Genomic DNA, 12,620 nt, shown 5'->3' on the forward strand with positions numbered 1-12,620 from the left:
TGAGTCTGCTCCAAAGCCCATGCTGCCTTCACTGCTATTGTTACCCACGCTAGCTGGATTTAAGCTAGGTCAGGGAGGCCAGCCCATGCACAGCTCTTGCTGGGTAGACCAGCCTTCACATTTAGGAGTTCATTGCCTTTTCGTAATCCACAAATGAGCCACACCATGAGCAAAACCCCAACCAAACATTAAAGCCGTCCTACCTAGTGCTCTGAAAGCTGCTAAACAAACTCTGGCAGCCCTGCTAAAAAGGGCAGCCTGGCTATTCCACAGAATGGGGAGCTGTCCCCATCATGGCCCTTTTCACAATGTCGCTATCCCACGCTGCACTTTCCAGTGATGAAATCCAAGAGAGCTACTCAACATGCCCTTCAGTCACTCCTCCTGCAGCTTGGCCAGATGCATTTAAATTCCCGTATTCCCAGTTTATTGTGTACTTTCCCACCCAACGACTGTGTATCCTATTTCTCAGTGGTGTTGTAATCGCCTCTCATTTAGAGGCATGAGAATCAGAACCATTGCAAATAATGCCTCTCAGCTGCAACTTGCTGAAATACAAGCACAGTATGCAGGGGACAAGTTCCTGTAATAAACATTTCCGCTGTGCATTCTTGTGCATCTCCAAATAAACCAATTGCTCAGTCTGTCCGTGTTCCTATTGGTTTAACACAGCTACCGACCCTGAGAACCTTCTACAATTCTCAAATCTTGAGGTGACCAAGCTGGACACTAAGAACCAATGTTTTGAAACATGCACAAGACCTCAGCCTTGCTAGAGAAGTACTGCTCTGTCAATAAAACTGATCTGGGATTATCTTCCACCTCACCTTAATATAGTGCCACTAAAAGCATAAAAGGTGCTTTCAGGCTTAAGTATTCTTATGTCCTGCCCTGATGAGCTTACAATCTAATCAGAACAGAGAAACCATAACTGAATACGGTAGGTACGGAGAAAGGAACAGGATTATAGACAATGTTACTTGGTAGCTCTACTTGATTCTTCTAGAACAAAAGGAAGCTGTTATCTCCTTTTTCTATTCCTCCACACTCCTGCCCCCAAAACTTCTCCATTGGGAGTGTGGCTATTAGCTTAAATAAGGTCAGACTGTTACTGAACAAAATACACCTAAAACTACACCCATTTTATTCAATGACCTAAAAACTCAAGGTCAGAAGCACCAATCACCATAAAAATGTTTCCTTTTACAAATTAACTACAAGTTGCATTTTATGAGCCTAGTGCTGGGGTCTGCATCTTGCTATCAGCTGACAGACACTGTTGCGATGGATTTTAAAATATATTAATAAGAATATGAATTGGTAAGCTAGTTCCAAAGTTGAAAACTATCCCAATTATTACAAACATGGAGTAACCCTGCCCCACGGGAACGCCCTGGATTACTAAACTTGGTAGGAAAAGAATTAACAACATTTGGACAATTTAATAAAACAGAACATCTGGAGCAAAACTGGCTTCTAGTCATGGCTTGAAAGCCTAAATGGGGCTGCTGAGTATACTGCAGAATGCCCTTTGTAGGCACAGCGGCAGATCCACTGGTAGAAACAGATTAAAAATGATGGGGTGGTGAAATATTTGAACCAACTGTGCATCCAACTGGCTTGTGCTCAAAGGTGCCTGACCATCTCCCAGTGGGGGACAAAGCTCAAAGATCTTTTGATCCCAATGAGGTGGGACTTTTACTGCAAATTCTCCCAAACACTATAAATTAGCTTGGTGCAAAACTGCCAGATGTTGAATATGAACAAATGTGTCTGCAGTGAAAGAGTGGTTTTAGGGAGAGGCAGGTGATGTTAAAAACTCTCTTTATCCAGGCATCATACCAGGAGATCCCAACAAACTGAAAAGACTCTACAGCCCTCTCCTCCCTCCTGAGAGCTACCAGCGCCCTGGTTCAGAAGCATGAGCATTTCCATCAACCTTACCTCAATGTGTTTGTGGAAATAGCAACAATGCCCTCTGGACACTGCTCAGAAGCGAAGCCAGATGCAAACTCTAGAGTCTCATAGGACAGGGGGGTTAGATGAAAGCGGGACTGATAAGAATAACTCAGCCATGAGCGACTGGACATGGCCAGCACCTGGGGAAGGAAGAGAGAGAGCAAATTCACCAATCTGGACATGAGGGGCAAGTTAATTCCCTGCAGCATTAAACAGAGAGTGCACATTCCAGCAATTACACTCTTAGTCACTGGAAAATCCAATCAATCACTGTGGGCATAATTTCACTCTGCCCAGAGACCGACTTCAAAACCACTCCCCCTCTAAGGAGCAACTTCCAAGGGAGCAACCTCACGGTTCAGACATCACTGATTACAAGAATGGTGTCATGGCAACCTGGTCCCAAACTGAGTTTTGGAAAATCCAATTTTCTCTACAAAAGCCAATATCAACAGAAATGCTTACATGGCTTTTCTTTTTAAACAACTTTGTTTTTCAAAGGAAGTAGGTTTCTTTAAACAAACATTCCCTGTCATGTTGCAACCTGAATATTGCAGTATTGTGCTAGTGCATGAAAAGTGACACTGATTAGAAACATAAATGGAGCTAACTAGTGTATTTGCAGTCAACCTAAGAGGAGTGCAGAAAGCAAACAAATGGCATAAACAGTGCAAAGTAAATTAGACTTAAAACTTCTTCAGCTTTAACCTAAAGGATTATTTATATCTCAATTATTAGTTAAAATGATTTGGAGATGACCATGTTCTTGGCTGGGCAGCCAGACAGAGTTATACTAAATAATGTACATTAGACTCAGGGGGTGTCACTTGATCTCAGTACAGAGGGGAATGCAAGAGTTTGGCCTCTAAATAGAAAATGTATTGCTCTATTTTAACACTTCTCTTTCAAGGATCTAAAAGAGCTTTACAGGTATTAATGAATTAAGCCTCAAATCCTCCATAATACACGTTAGCCCCATTTTACAGATGAAGGGACTGTGTACAGCAAGATGAGACTTATCCAATGTACCACAACCTAGAGCAGAATCCAGACCCCCCTCACCCCGTCCCCTGCACTGGCCATCACTAACCCAGCACTTCTCAACCCATGAGGTGTGATCCAAAAAGGGGTGAACCCAGGGGTGGCTGCTTTCCCCAGTGCCACAACAGAAGGGCTGCAAATACGATTCTAAAGGACTGGATCCTCAACTCCAAATCCAGCAAATATTTTGCTTCAGCCGCAGATGAAGGCAGCTCACTAGTCCCTGGCTAAACACCTCCAGCCCTCTTAACACAGACGGGAGGAGACCATAACTTGCTTTGGGGCAAAGCAAAATAAATGCCACTACACATCAGGCAGCCGGAGACTGTGTGGATGCTCATGCAGAGCTTTCAGGCTTCATATCCGTGCAGGAGAGGTCAGCTAAGAGGCACTGAACGTGTCTAACAGAATCTGCTTAGCGCTTTTACAAATACAGCAGAGGAGTGGCCTGCAAGTCAGCACAGTCCCAGCCCAAAGAGGGCAGTAGATGGAAGAGGAGTCAGACAAGCATTGCAGTGCATCATCTCTTAAGAACCAAGGCAAGGCTGACACAAACCAGGGTGGTTATGTCAAGTACGAGCCATGTCCCAAGCAGCTCCAGAATGAAGCCACCCGGCTCTTCCTCCTGTACAGCAAGCTGGTCCTGTTGTGCAGCAGAGGCTTGTTCTCCACCCTTCCCACCAACGAGGTGGCCAATATTGACACGACACCGCGACATCTTGCTTTACTCACCGCCTCTTGGCCTTGCATTCGGACTCGGAAGAGTTTCACGGGGCGTGAGCCAAGGTACCTGGTTCTGGTATCAGAAAGATCTCCAGTGACTGGATCCAGGACAGTTCGCAGCAGCACACCGTTCTTTTATTTAGGCGAGAGAGAAAACTCACTTAGTTCATGATCACAGAGACAATACTGGCCAAGGCAATTATACTTAATGAGAGAAGATGCAGTTTTTAACAAATTAGTCTTTTTTCCCCCTCTTTCTTTTTTTAAGAACTGAGGCACAAAGCGACTTTCCCGAAGTCACAAGGGAAGTCTATGGTAGAACTGGTCATTGACCCCAGATTCCAAGTGCAGCGCCTTCCAGTTCCTCTCACCCAAACCCTCTTCCCTAATGATCAAAGAGTTTACAGTCTGGCAACAAACAAGATGCCCAAGTAAAGATCCTGGGCTAGACTATTTGGAAGAGCCTGGTAATTTTTACCCCACATAGGACTTATCAAAACAACATTTCTATCACACCATCACCTAGCTCTGCTCGTGCAAAAGACTGGACAACGGGGAGATTACTGGAGCAGATCCTGGGGTGACATGCATGCTGCACCTGGGCTCTGCCCTCAAGGGGCTCTCTTCACAGCTGCCCAAGAACATTTCTTGGAGAGAATAGTTTCTTTATAATCATCCTCTTCTCAAAAGGGAGCCAAAGCATAAAAATGCATGATTAGTGCGAGGCAACGTCTCAAAGAATTTGCTTTCTTTTGATCAGTGGGGGTATTCACTTAAAATCTAATTACATATGGGGACTTGCTTAACAGCTGGAGCAACTGGGGTATTCCAGACAGGCCCATATACAAAGGGGAATTAACTGCATGACTCAGACGTTATATCCTGACAGGGGATGAGCATTGGCCTGCTAAACCCAGGGTTGTGAGTTCAATCCTTGAGGGGGCCATTTGGGGATCTGGGGCAAAATCAGTACTTGGTCCTGCTAGTGAAGGCAGGGGGCTGGACTCGATGACCTTTCAAGGTCCCTTCCAGTTCTAGGAAATGGGATATCTCCAGTAATAATTATTATGTCCACATGGAAAGTCTCAGGTTGCTGCAGTGGACAATATAATGAGCATTTAATAAAGTCTTTCAGGCTGAATGTCTCTCGGAAGGGCTTGTAGGAACCAGGCAAGTACGCCTCACCTGTAATCCAATGTTCAGGTACAGGAAGCCAATGGAGCCCCTCTCGCCCAGCTCATCCTGTTTTTCTGCCCCACCCATCTCCACGATACACAGTGATTCTGGCTGTGCAGGGAGGGCCTGCATACTCAAGGGCTGTAAGCAATCCTGTAAGAGACAGAAAGGGACACGAACATGCAATTACCACAAGAGATCCAGCTTTCTATCTAAGGAGCCTAAAGATCACCTTTCAAAATTTGTAAAGAACAGTGTTCAATTCACATAGGAAACCCTAAGAGAATTATTTATGGTTTCCTAGTGCACAAGAGTTCTGGATCCATCTGCCTCACCTCCTGGCTTTCCCCAAATGATGTTGCATTTGCACTTGAGCAGTCTGGCACAATGGCTAGTGGTCCTGAACTTAACTGCTGAGCACTCTTGCGAGAGGCTGGTGGCCTAATGTAAGCAGTCAGAAGTGTCAGAAAAAGTTAGCAGCCAGTTCAGGCACAAAACCTATGGGTCTCATATTTACTGGGGCTGTCAAGCGATTAAAAAAAAAATGTATCGCGATTAATAGCGCTGCTAAACAATAATAGAATATCATTTATTTAAATATTTTTGGATGTTGTCTACATTTTCAAATATATTGATTTAAATTACCACACAGAATACAAAGTGCACAGTGCTCACTTCATATTTAGTTTTGATTACAAATATTTGCATTGTAAAAAAACAAAAGAAATAGTATTTTTCAATTTACCTCATACAGGTACTGTAGTGAAATCTCTGTCATTAAAGTTGAACTTACACACGTAGAATTATGTACAAAAATAGCTGCACTCAAAAACAAAACAATGTAAAACTTTAGCGCCTACAAGTCCACTCAGTCCTGCTTCTTGTTCAGCCAATCGCTAAGACAGACGAGTTTGTTTACATTTACAGGAGATAATGCTGCCCCCTTCTTGTTTACAATGTCACCTGAAAGTGAGGACAGGCGTTCACATGGCATTGTTGTAGCTCGTGTCGCAAGATATTTACGTGCCAGATGCACTAAATATTCTTATGTCCCTTCATGGGTCAACCACCATGCCAAAGGACATGCTTCCATGCTGATGATGGGTTCTGTTCGACAACGATCCAATGCAGTGTGGAGCAATGCACGTTCATTTTCATCATCTGAGTCAGATGCCACCAGCAGAACGTTGATTTTTTTTTGGTGGTGGTGGTGGTTCGGGTTCTGTAGTTTCTGCATTGGAGTGTTGCTCTTTTAAGACATCTGAAAGCATTCTCAACACCTCGTCCCTCTCAGATTTTGGAAGGCACTTAAGATTCTTAAACCTTGAGTTGAGTGTTGTAGCTATCGTGAAAAATCTCACATTGGTACCTTCTTTGCGTTTTGTCAAATCTGCAGTAAAAGTGTTCTTGAAAAGAACATGTGCTGGGCCATCATCTGAGACAGTCATAAAATTAAATATATGGCAGAATGTGGGTAACAGAACTGGAGACATACAATTCTCCCCCAAGGAGTTCATTCACAAATTTCATTAATGCTTGATTTTTTTCAACGAGCATCATCAGCGTGGAAGCATGTCCTCTGGAATGATGGTTGAAGCATGAAGGGGCATACGAATCTTTAGCATATCTGGCATGTAAATACCTTGTAATGCCTGCTTCAAAAGTGCCACGTGAACGCCTGTTCTCACGTTCAGGTGACATTGTAAATAAGAAGCAGGCAGCATTATCTACTGCAAATGTAAACAAACTTGTTTGTCTGAGCGATTGGCTGAACAAGAAGTAGGACTGAGTGGACTTGTAGGCTCTAAAGTTTTACATTGTTTTGTTTTTGAGTGCAGTTATGTAACAAAAAAAATTCTACATTGGTAAGTTGCACTTTCATGATAAAGAGATCGGACTACTGTATTTGTATGAGATGAACTGAAAAATACTATTTCTTTTGTTTTTCACTTTCACAGTGCAAATATTCGTAATAAAAAATAACAATATAAAATACACTTTGTATTCTGTGTTGTAATTGAAATCAATATATTTGAAAATATAAAAAAACACCCAACAACATTTAATAAATTTCAGTGGGTATTCTACTGTTTAGCAGTGCAATTAAAACTGCGATTAATCGCTATTAAACTTTTTGAGTTAATCTCATGAGTTAACTGCGATTGACAGCCCTAATATTTACCATGAAAAGGTGACGCAAAACCAAGCCTATTTTAACTATCCATTAAAAAAAGGCTCTCTTTGCCTCAGGTAAATGGATGAGTAGAAGTCTGCAAGGGGACCATCAGCAACCATGCTTGAGAAACCAAAGTCTGTGCCTATTGGAAACGGAGAGAGTTTATGATGGAGGCAGGGTGTAGCCTCCTATGCCTTTAGACCAGGGGTGGCCAACCTAAGCCTGAAAAGGAGCCAGAATTTACCAATGTACATTGCCAAAGAGCCACAGTAATACGTCAGCAGCCCCCCATCAGCTCCACCCCCGCTCCCAGCGCCTCCCACCCACTGGCAGCCCCACCCATCAGCGCCTCCCCCTCCTCCTCCCTCCCCACACCTCCCGATCAGCTGTTTTGTGGCGTGCAGGAGGCTTGGGGGGGGGAAGGGGGGAGGGCATGGGTAGGCTCAGAGGAGGGGGTGGGAAGGGGTGGAGTGGGGGCAGGGCCTGTGGCAGAGCCAGGGGTTGAGCAATGAGCCCCCCCCGCGCATTGGAAAGTTGGCGGTAGCTCCAGCCCTGGAGTCGGTGTCTATACAAGGAACCGCATATTAACTTCTGAAGAGCCGCATGTGGCTCCGGAGCCACAGGTTGGCCACCCCTGCTTTAGACCCTACTGATTGTGGACATCGAGGGGTAGCTGTGATGGGGGAGTCTGCCAAGGGTTCAAAATCAAAGACTGCACTCAGTCCTGATTCAGCAGGGGGACAAAACACACTCAATTTTACTCATTCCCCACCACTGGCTAAAAACTGGTTTGGATTGAACCATCAAACTTTCCTTGTAAAGGAAATTCTGGAACTCACAGGAAGAGCGTTCACAGGCTGCACTATGTTTAGCTGAAGAAACAGACTGTTCTAATTACAAGGGTGCAGTAGCAAAGAATGACAAGCTTTAATTTTACAGACTTCTATGTCTGCAGCGTGTAGGTGCCGTACCACTGATGGGCAACTTTCCCAAAGAACCCCAAAGCAGAAGCAAACTCCCCAAACATCCAATCCTGAGTTCCATTCTGTAGCTGCTCCCACTAGATTCAACAGCAGCTCTCTGGGTGGAGTGGCTTGAGAATCAGGCCCAAAGTAAACAGAGTAAGGAGTCTTCCCTAAAGGCACACCACAAGTTTTACTCTCAGAGCTAGAGTGGGCGACAGCAGTACAGCTGGGAGGTGTACGTCCCAGCATCGGTTAACAGACACGTGTTAGCTCGGCTCAAGCTAGCGTCAAAATACAGCAGTGTGGCTGCAGCGGCACGGGCGGTGGCTCGGGCTAGCTGTCCAAATATGTACCCAGAGAGCCTGGTGGGATTGTCCTCAGGTGGCTAGCCCGAGCTGCCATGGCCATACTGTTATTTTTAGGCGCTAACTCAAGCGGAGCAAGCGTGTGCACGTCTACCTGTGCAGGGGGATTACACCACCCAGCTGCTGTGCAGACACACCCTAATCTTAATTTCACAGAATGCCTGGATAAATCTAGGGCCATTGGTACATCCCAATCTGAGGCAGAAGAAAATATGGCAACACTATTGTACTGTCTGCAACGGATGACTATATGGAAGGTATCCTGGTATTGGTTCGATAACACGACACAATCCCAACTGAAGCATTCATGTAATAAGGACATGGCAGCACAGGAAGCAAACAAAGCTGGATGTTCTTCTAAAACATCTGCTCTAGGAATTATTTTGGGAAAGTTCTCTGGCCTGTGTACTACATGAGGCCAGACTAGATGATCACAATGGTCCTTTCTGGACTTAAGACTCTACAAAAGCTCTAAAGCCAAAGTGTCTGAAGACTTCAGACCAGTTGCAAGGAGCAAAGAACAAGCACAATGAAAAAAGCAGATCTCAGGATGTGCTCACCGAAGGGTCAAGGGAAATAATTCTGACAGTGTTGTCCACCAACCCGACGGCAAGGAAGCGGGAACGCTGCTCCCCGGGAGGAACGTTGGCCAAGCTCATGCACACCACATCGGCCGACATCTCCTTCCTCTCCGTGTATTCATTCAGCTGTCCTGACTGAGAAGAAAGGCACAAAGGGATTTTCAACTAGGCAATGGGAAAACTGGGTCAGACACAACCACCCACCTCAACCTTCAACCATTGCTCAAGCCAAGGCTCTGGATTTCAAATTTAGTTCACATAACATTGGAAGCACCAGAACACACGACAGAACTAAGAGAAAGCACATAATTTCCAGCCTGAGCTCCGGACTTGGGGGGTTGCGTTGCTCCATCCAAAACAAGCCTTTGAAGATTTGTCCATTTGTATTATCTCATCCAATGACATTCTACGGGCTTTATGGGGTCCCGCCCAGGCCCCATTCTAAAAGGCCACTTCCCTACTGAATCCTACTCTGAGGACACGTCAGAGGTTCAATCCTCACTGAGGCTGTAACCCAGCCTCTGGTCCCTACGTCAAAGCTCTCTGCAGTTTTAAATCCACGTACTGGGTCCATCTCAAAGTAGACTAATTCTCCTCCAGTCAGTGCTATCACCACTTGTCTCTGGTTCACAGCACACTTTACGATGGTTTTCTTTCCTGGTGTCTTCCATTCATTAACCCTTTTGTCTGCTCGGATGTGCCGTATGCCATCTGGATAAACCTAAAGCAGAAAAATAAAACAGAAATAAAATACAACTTATCCACCCATTACGGGACCCAGCTCCCTTGTTTTTCTGACGCAGGAGCTCCAGTGGCTCCAGACAGTGACCAGTACCAGAGGTCATTCTAGGCAATTCTCGACCTATTGACTATACAATACATAGACTTGTACAACAAAGCAACCTACAAGCTGGAGACTACTCTCCAGTGGGCTCATGGCAGGGACCCTCTGAAAACCTCTGTGGGCACAGGACTGGGAGCCTGTCACCCCTGAGTTTTAACCAGCTCTGGAGGAACTTGGGACAACAGATTCCAGTAGGTCCAACCTTACTGATAAGGCGAACAAGGAGAGAAGCCTGGGAACAGGGTCATGTTCCCAGAAGTCCACACTGGCCAAGCTTGTGGAACTTCTGGAAGAGCCTTTTCAGCATGGACATCAGGAGCAGCGAAGCAGCCATGGCCCTGCACCAAGCAGAGAATGGCAGATCCAGGCGGACAGGATGTCTGAGGGTAACCTTACCTGTACCAAAGCATCATCCCCCAACAAGGAACAGGACAAAGTGGGGGTGGTACCCAGGAATCCAGAGTCAGTCACTTCCTCGACAGTCTCTCCGATAGACAGCACCAGCGTGGCATTTACGAAGGACACGATAATATAGGCATCAAATTCATCTGGTCAGGAAGACAGAGAGGGAAAAGGGCTGCTGATTAGATACAAGGTCTCTAAACAAAAGGGAGGAGACTGTCAAATGACTAACAGTTATTCCTCAAAAATATTCCAACAGTAGTTCCTTCATCCACTAGCAGCACTACGCAGAAGTTCGTTTCAGGAAACACCACAGAAGAGAATTAGCCAGCACTGTACCTCAGACCCTCTAAGGTTCAAGATCTAGCCAGTGATTCAGGTGATGGCTCAGAACACAAAGTCAACTTGTGATATGCTGGGTTCTAGAAGACCGTACCACCTACAGCTGCCCTTTAACTGATAAGAAGAGAGGCAGAAACCTTGAAGTCTATGCTTGCTCCACTCAACTCTGGAAATTTAAGGGCCCAATGCAACTCCCACTGAAGGCACTGGAAAGACTCAGCTTCAGTGGCCCCATCCTAGAGACCTTTACGCACCCAAGCAATTCTGTTGACTTCACTAGGATTACTCACATCAATAAGGGCTTCTAATGAACTTGGGCGGATGGAGTTATTTAGTATTAATGCAAAAGGAAGTTAGAATATAGACAATGTCAGAAGAGCATTGTCTTGGAGGCCCTTATCACTACCCTTAGCTCCAGCCTTGTCCAGGAGTTGCTAAACAACCTTACATTTATGTAGCCATCTTTATGGGCTCTATGGGTGAATGAGTGGTGGCTGTTAGGGGCTCTCGATAAACACCTGCCTCTGCTCTCACTAGAACACGGAAGGAATGTTGCATTTAGCCTTCATTGCCAGCCTCTCCCACTGGGTGCAGCTGCAGGCACAGTGCTTTGGAGGTGGAGGAGCTACACCATTCCCAGCTTCTGCTAGTAGGACTCAGAAGAAAAAGCAAGGGAGTGTAGGCAGGAGGTTTGGATGGGGAGAAGAGGAAGCTCACATCTTCTCCAGTCCCATGCTTTCCCAGCACTTGTCATGGTAGGAAACTAACAGGAAGTTTTTAAACAAATGTATTAAATAAAACAAGAAATCTTCCTACAATGAAATACAGCTGGATAAATATAAAACTCATCAATCCCACTGGGAAATGGAGCCAGGAGCTTTGATGTAGAAACCAGACTGTCCCAGATAAACAACTCAACTCCTCTAGAGTGCTGACACTGCTGGCAGAAAGTGCCATTTCTTACATACGAACAATCCGTTTCGCTCAGCACACTGCGAAGTGTTTACAGACCTATTTATCACAGTATGACACAAGAACACTTCGAGAGGGCCAAGAGTTTTCTCTCTGTTCTGATCTTTATCCACTGATCAGTATTTCCCATGATTAGCATGTGAACAGGAGATGGATAAGTAGCAGGTCAATTCTTAAACATGCAATAAAATACAGGACACTCTGCCATTCTTAGATTTAATTCAGGATGACAGCAAATGCTGGGCAGTGGCTTACAGGGGCCAGTCCCGAACATGCTGTCAATCTACAGCTAGGCCACATGTTATTTTTGAAGGCCCAACTGGTTAGTTGAAATGGTTCAGCAAGTGGTCACTCCTCTCCCCCATCTGTTCGGACAGACAGGTGTTGCAAAACCTGTTGTATCGCACTTGGGGGAGAAAAGTCTCTTACATACAGCTTAAAATATGCACATTTTACTGACCAATACCCGGCACAGAGACCACAGCTTTGTCATCACCATACTGAAGGTCTTAATAGAACTAAAGCCATCCCATCTTGGGCTGCAAGATTACTAACATCAATTACTAGTCTATTAGGTGACTCTGGCTCTGATCCTGCAATGTGACTCATGGAGGTAGACCCCTGCAGATCTCCACTGCCTTCAGGGAGACTCCGTGTGTGTGTGTGTGTAAGTCCCCACTGGGATAGATCACATCGCAGGTCAGACCCTAAGGATGGAATTCTTTGACAGTGAATAGCAATTAAAAGATTAAAATCCTTTTCAGGTATGCAATGGTCTAATAATAGCACTGTTATTGTGTTTGTCTTGTGATCTTTAAAAGTAGATGTTACTGGTTTTTCAGAACCCTCGTTAGTATACGCTGGTTACTTCCACTAGAGTGGACACCATCACCTGAAAGCCTTATTCATTCTTAATCACTGGAAACCTAGACCAACTTCCTTCAAAGGAAGTTCCAGTAGCCAGCCATCATTCAGACTGCTGAATAGTTACTGATCTATACAAACACTGTCAAAGGATAAACTGAAACATGCATTTTCAAGAGCAAATTTTGAAAATCCCTGTCACTTTTTAGC

General features: G+C 45.0%; 1 protein-coding gene across 1 annotated transcript in view; it reads right to left on the reverse strand.

The window, feature by feature from the left end:
• The window catches only part of SF3B3 (splicing factor 3b subunit 3), a 55,311-nt gene that overhangs the window by 21,367 nt on the left and 21,324 nt on the right, over nucleotides 1-12,620 (reverse strand). Inside the window, exons 12-17 of the mRNA XM_065416348.1 lie at nucleotides 10,227-10,378; nucleotides 9,552-9,707; nucleotides 8,966-9,121; nucleotides 4,909-5,052; nucleotides 3,733-3,855; nucleotides 1,945-2,099 (exon numbers count right to left, since the gene is read on the reverse strand). Of these exons, the coding sequence (XP_065272420.1) occupies nucleotides 1,945-2,099; nucleotides 3,733-3,855; nucleotides 4,909-5,052; nucleotides 8,966-9,121; nucleotides 9,552-9,707; nucleotides 10,227-10,378 (886 nt within the window). The remainder of the gene's footprint in view (nucleotides 1-1,944; nucleotides 2,100-3,732; nucleotides 3,856-4,908; nucleotides 5,053-8,965; nucleotides 9,122-9,551; nucleotides 9,708-10,226; nucleotides 10,379-12,620) is intronic.

The sequence above is a fragment of the Emys orbicularis genome, chromosome 14, assembly GCF_028017835.1.
Source record: "Emys orbicularis isolate rEmyOrb1 chromosome 14, rEmyOrb1.hap1, whole genome shotgun sequence".
NCBI classification, from domain to species: Eukaryota; Metazoa; Chordata; order Testudines; family Emydidae; genus Emys; species Emys orbicularis.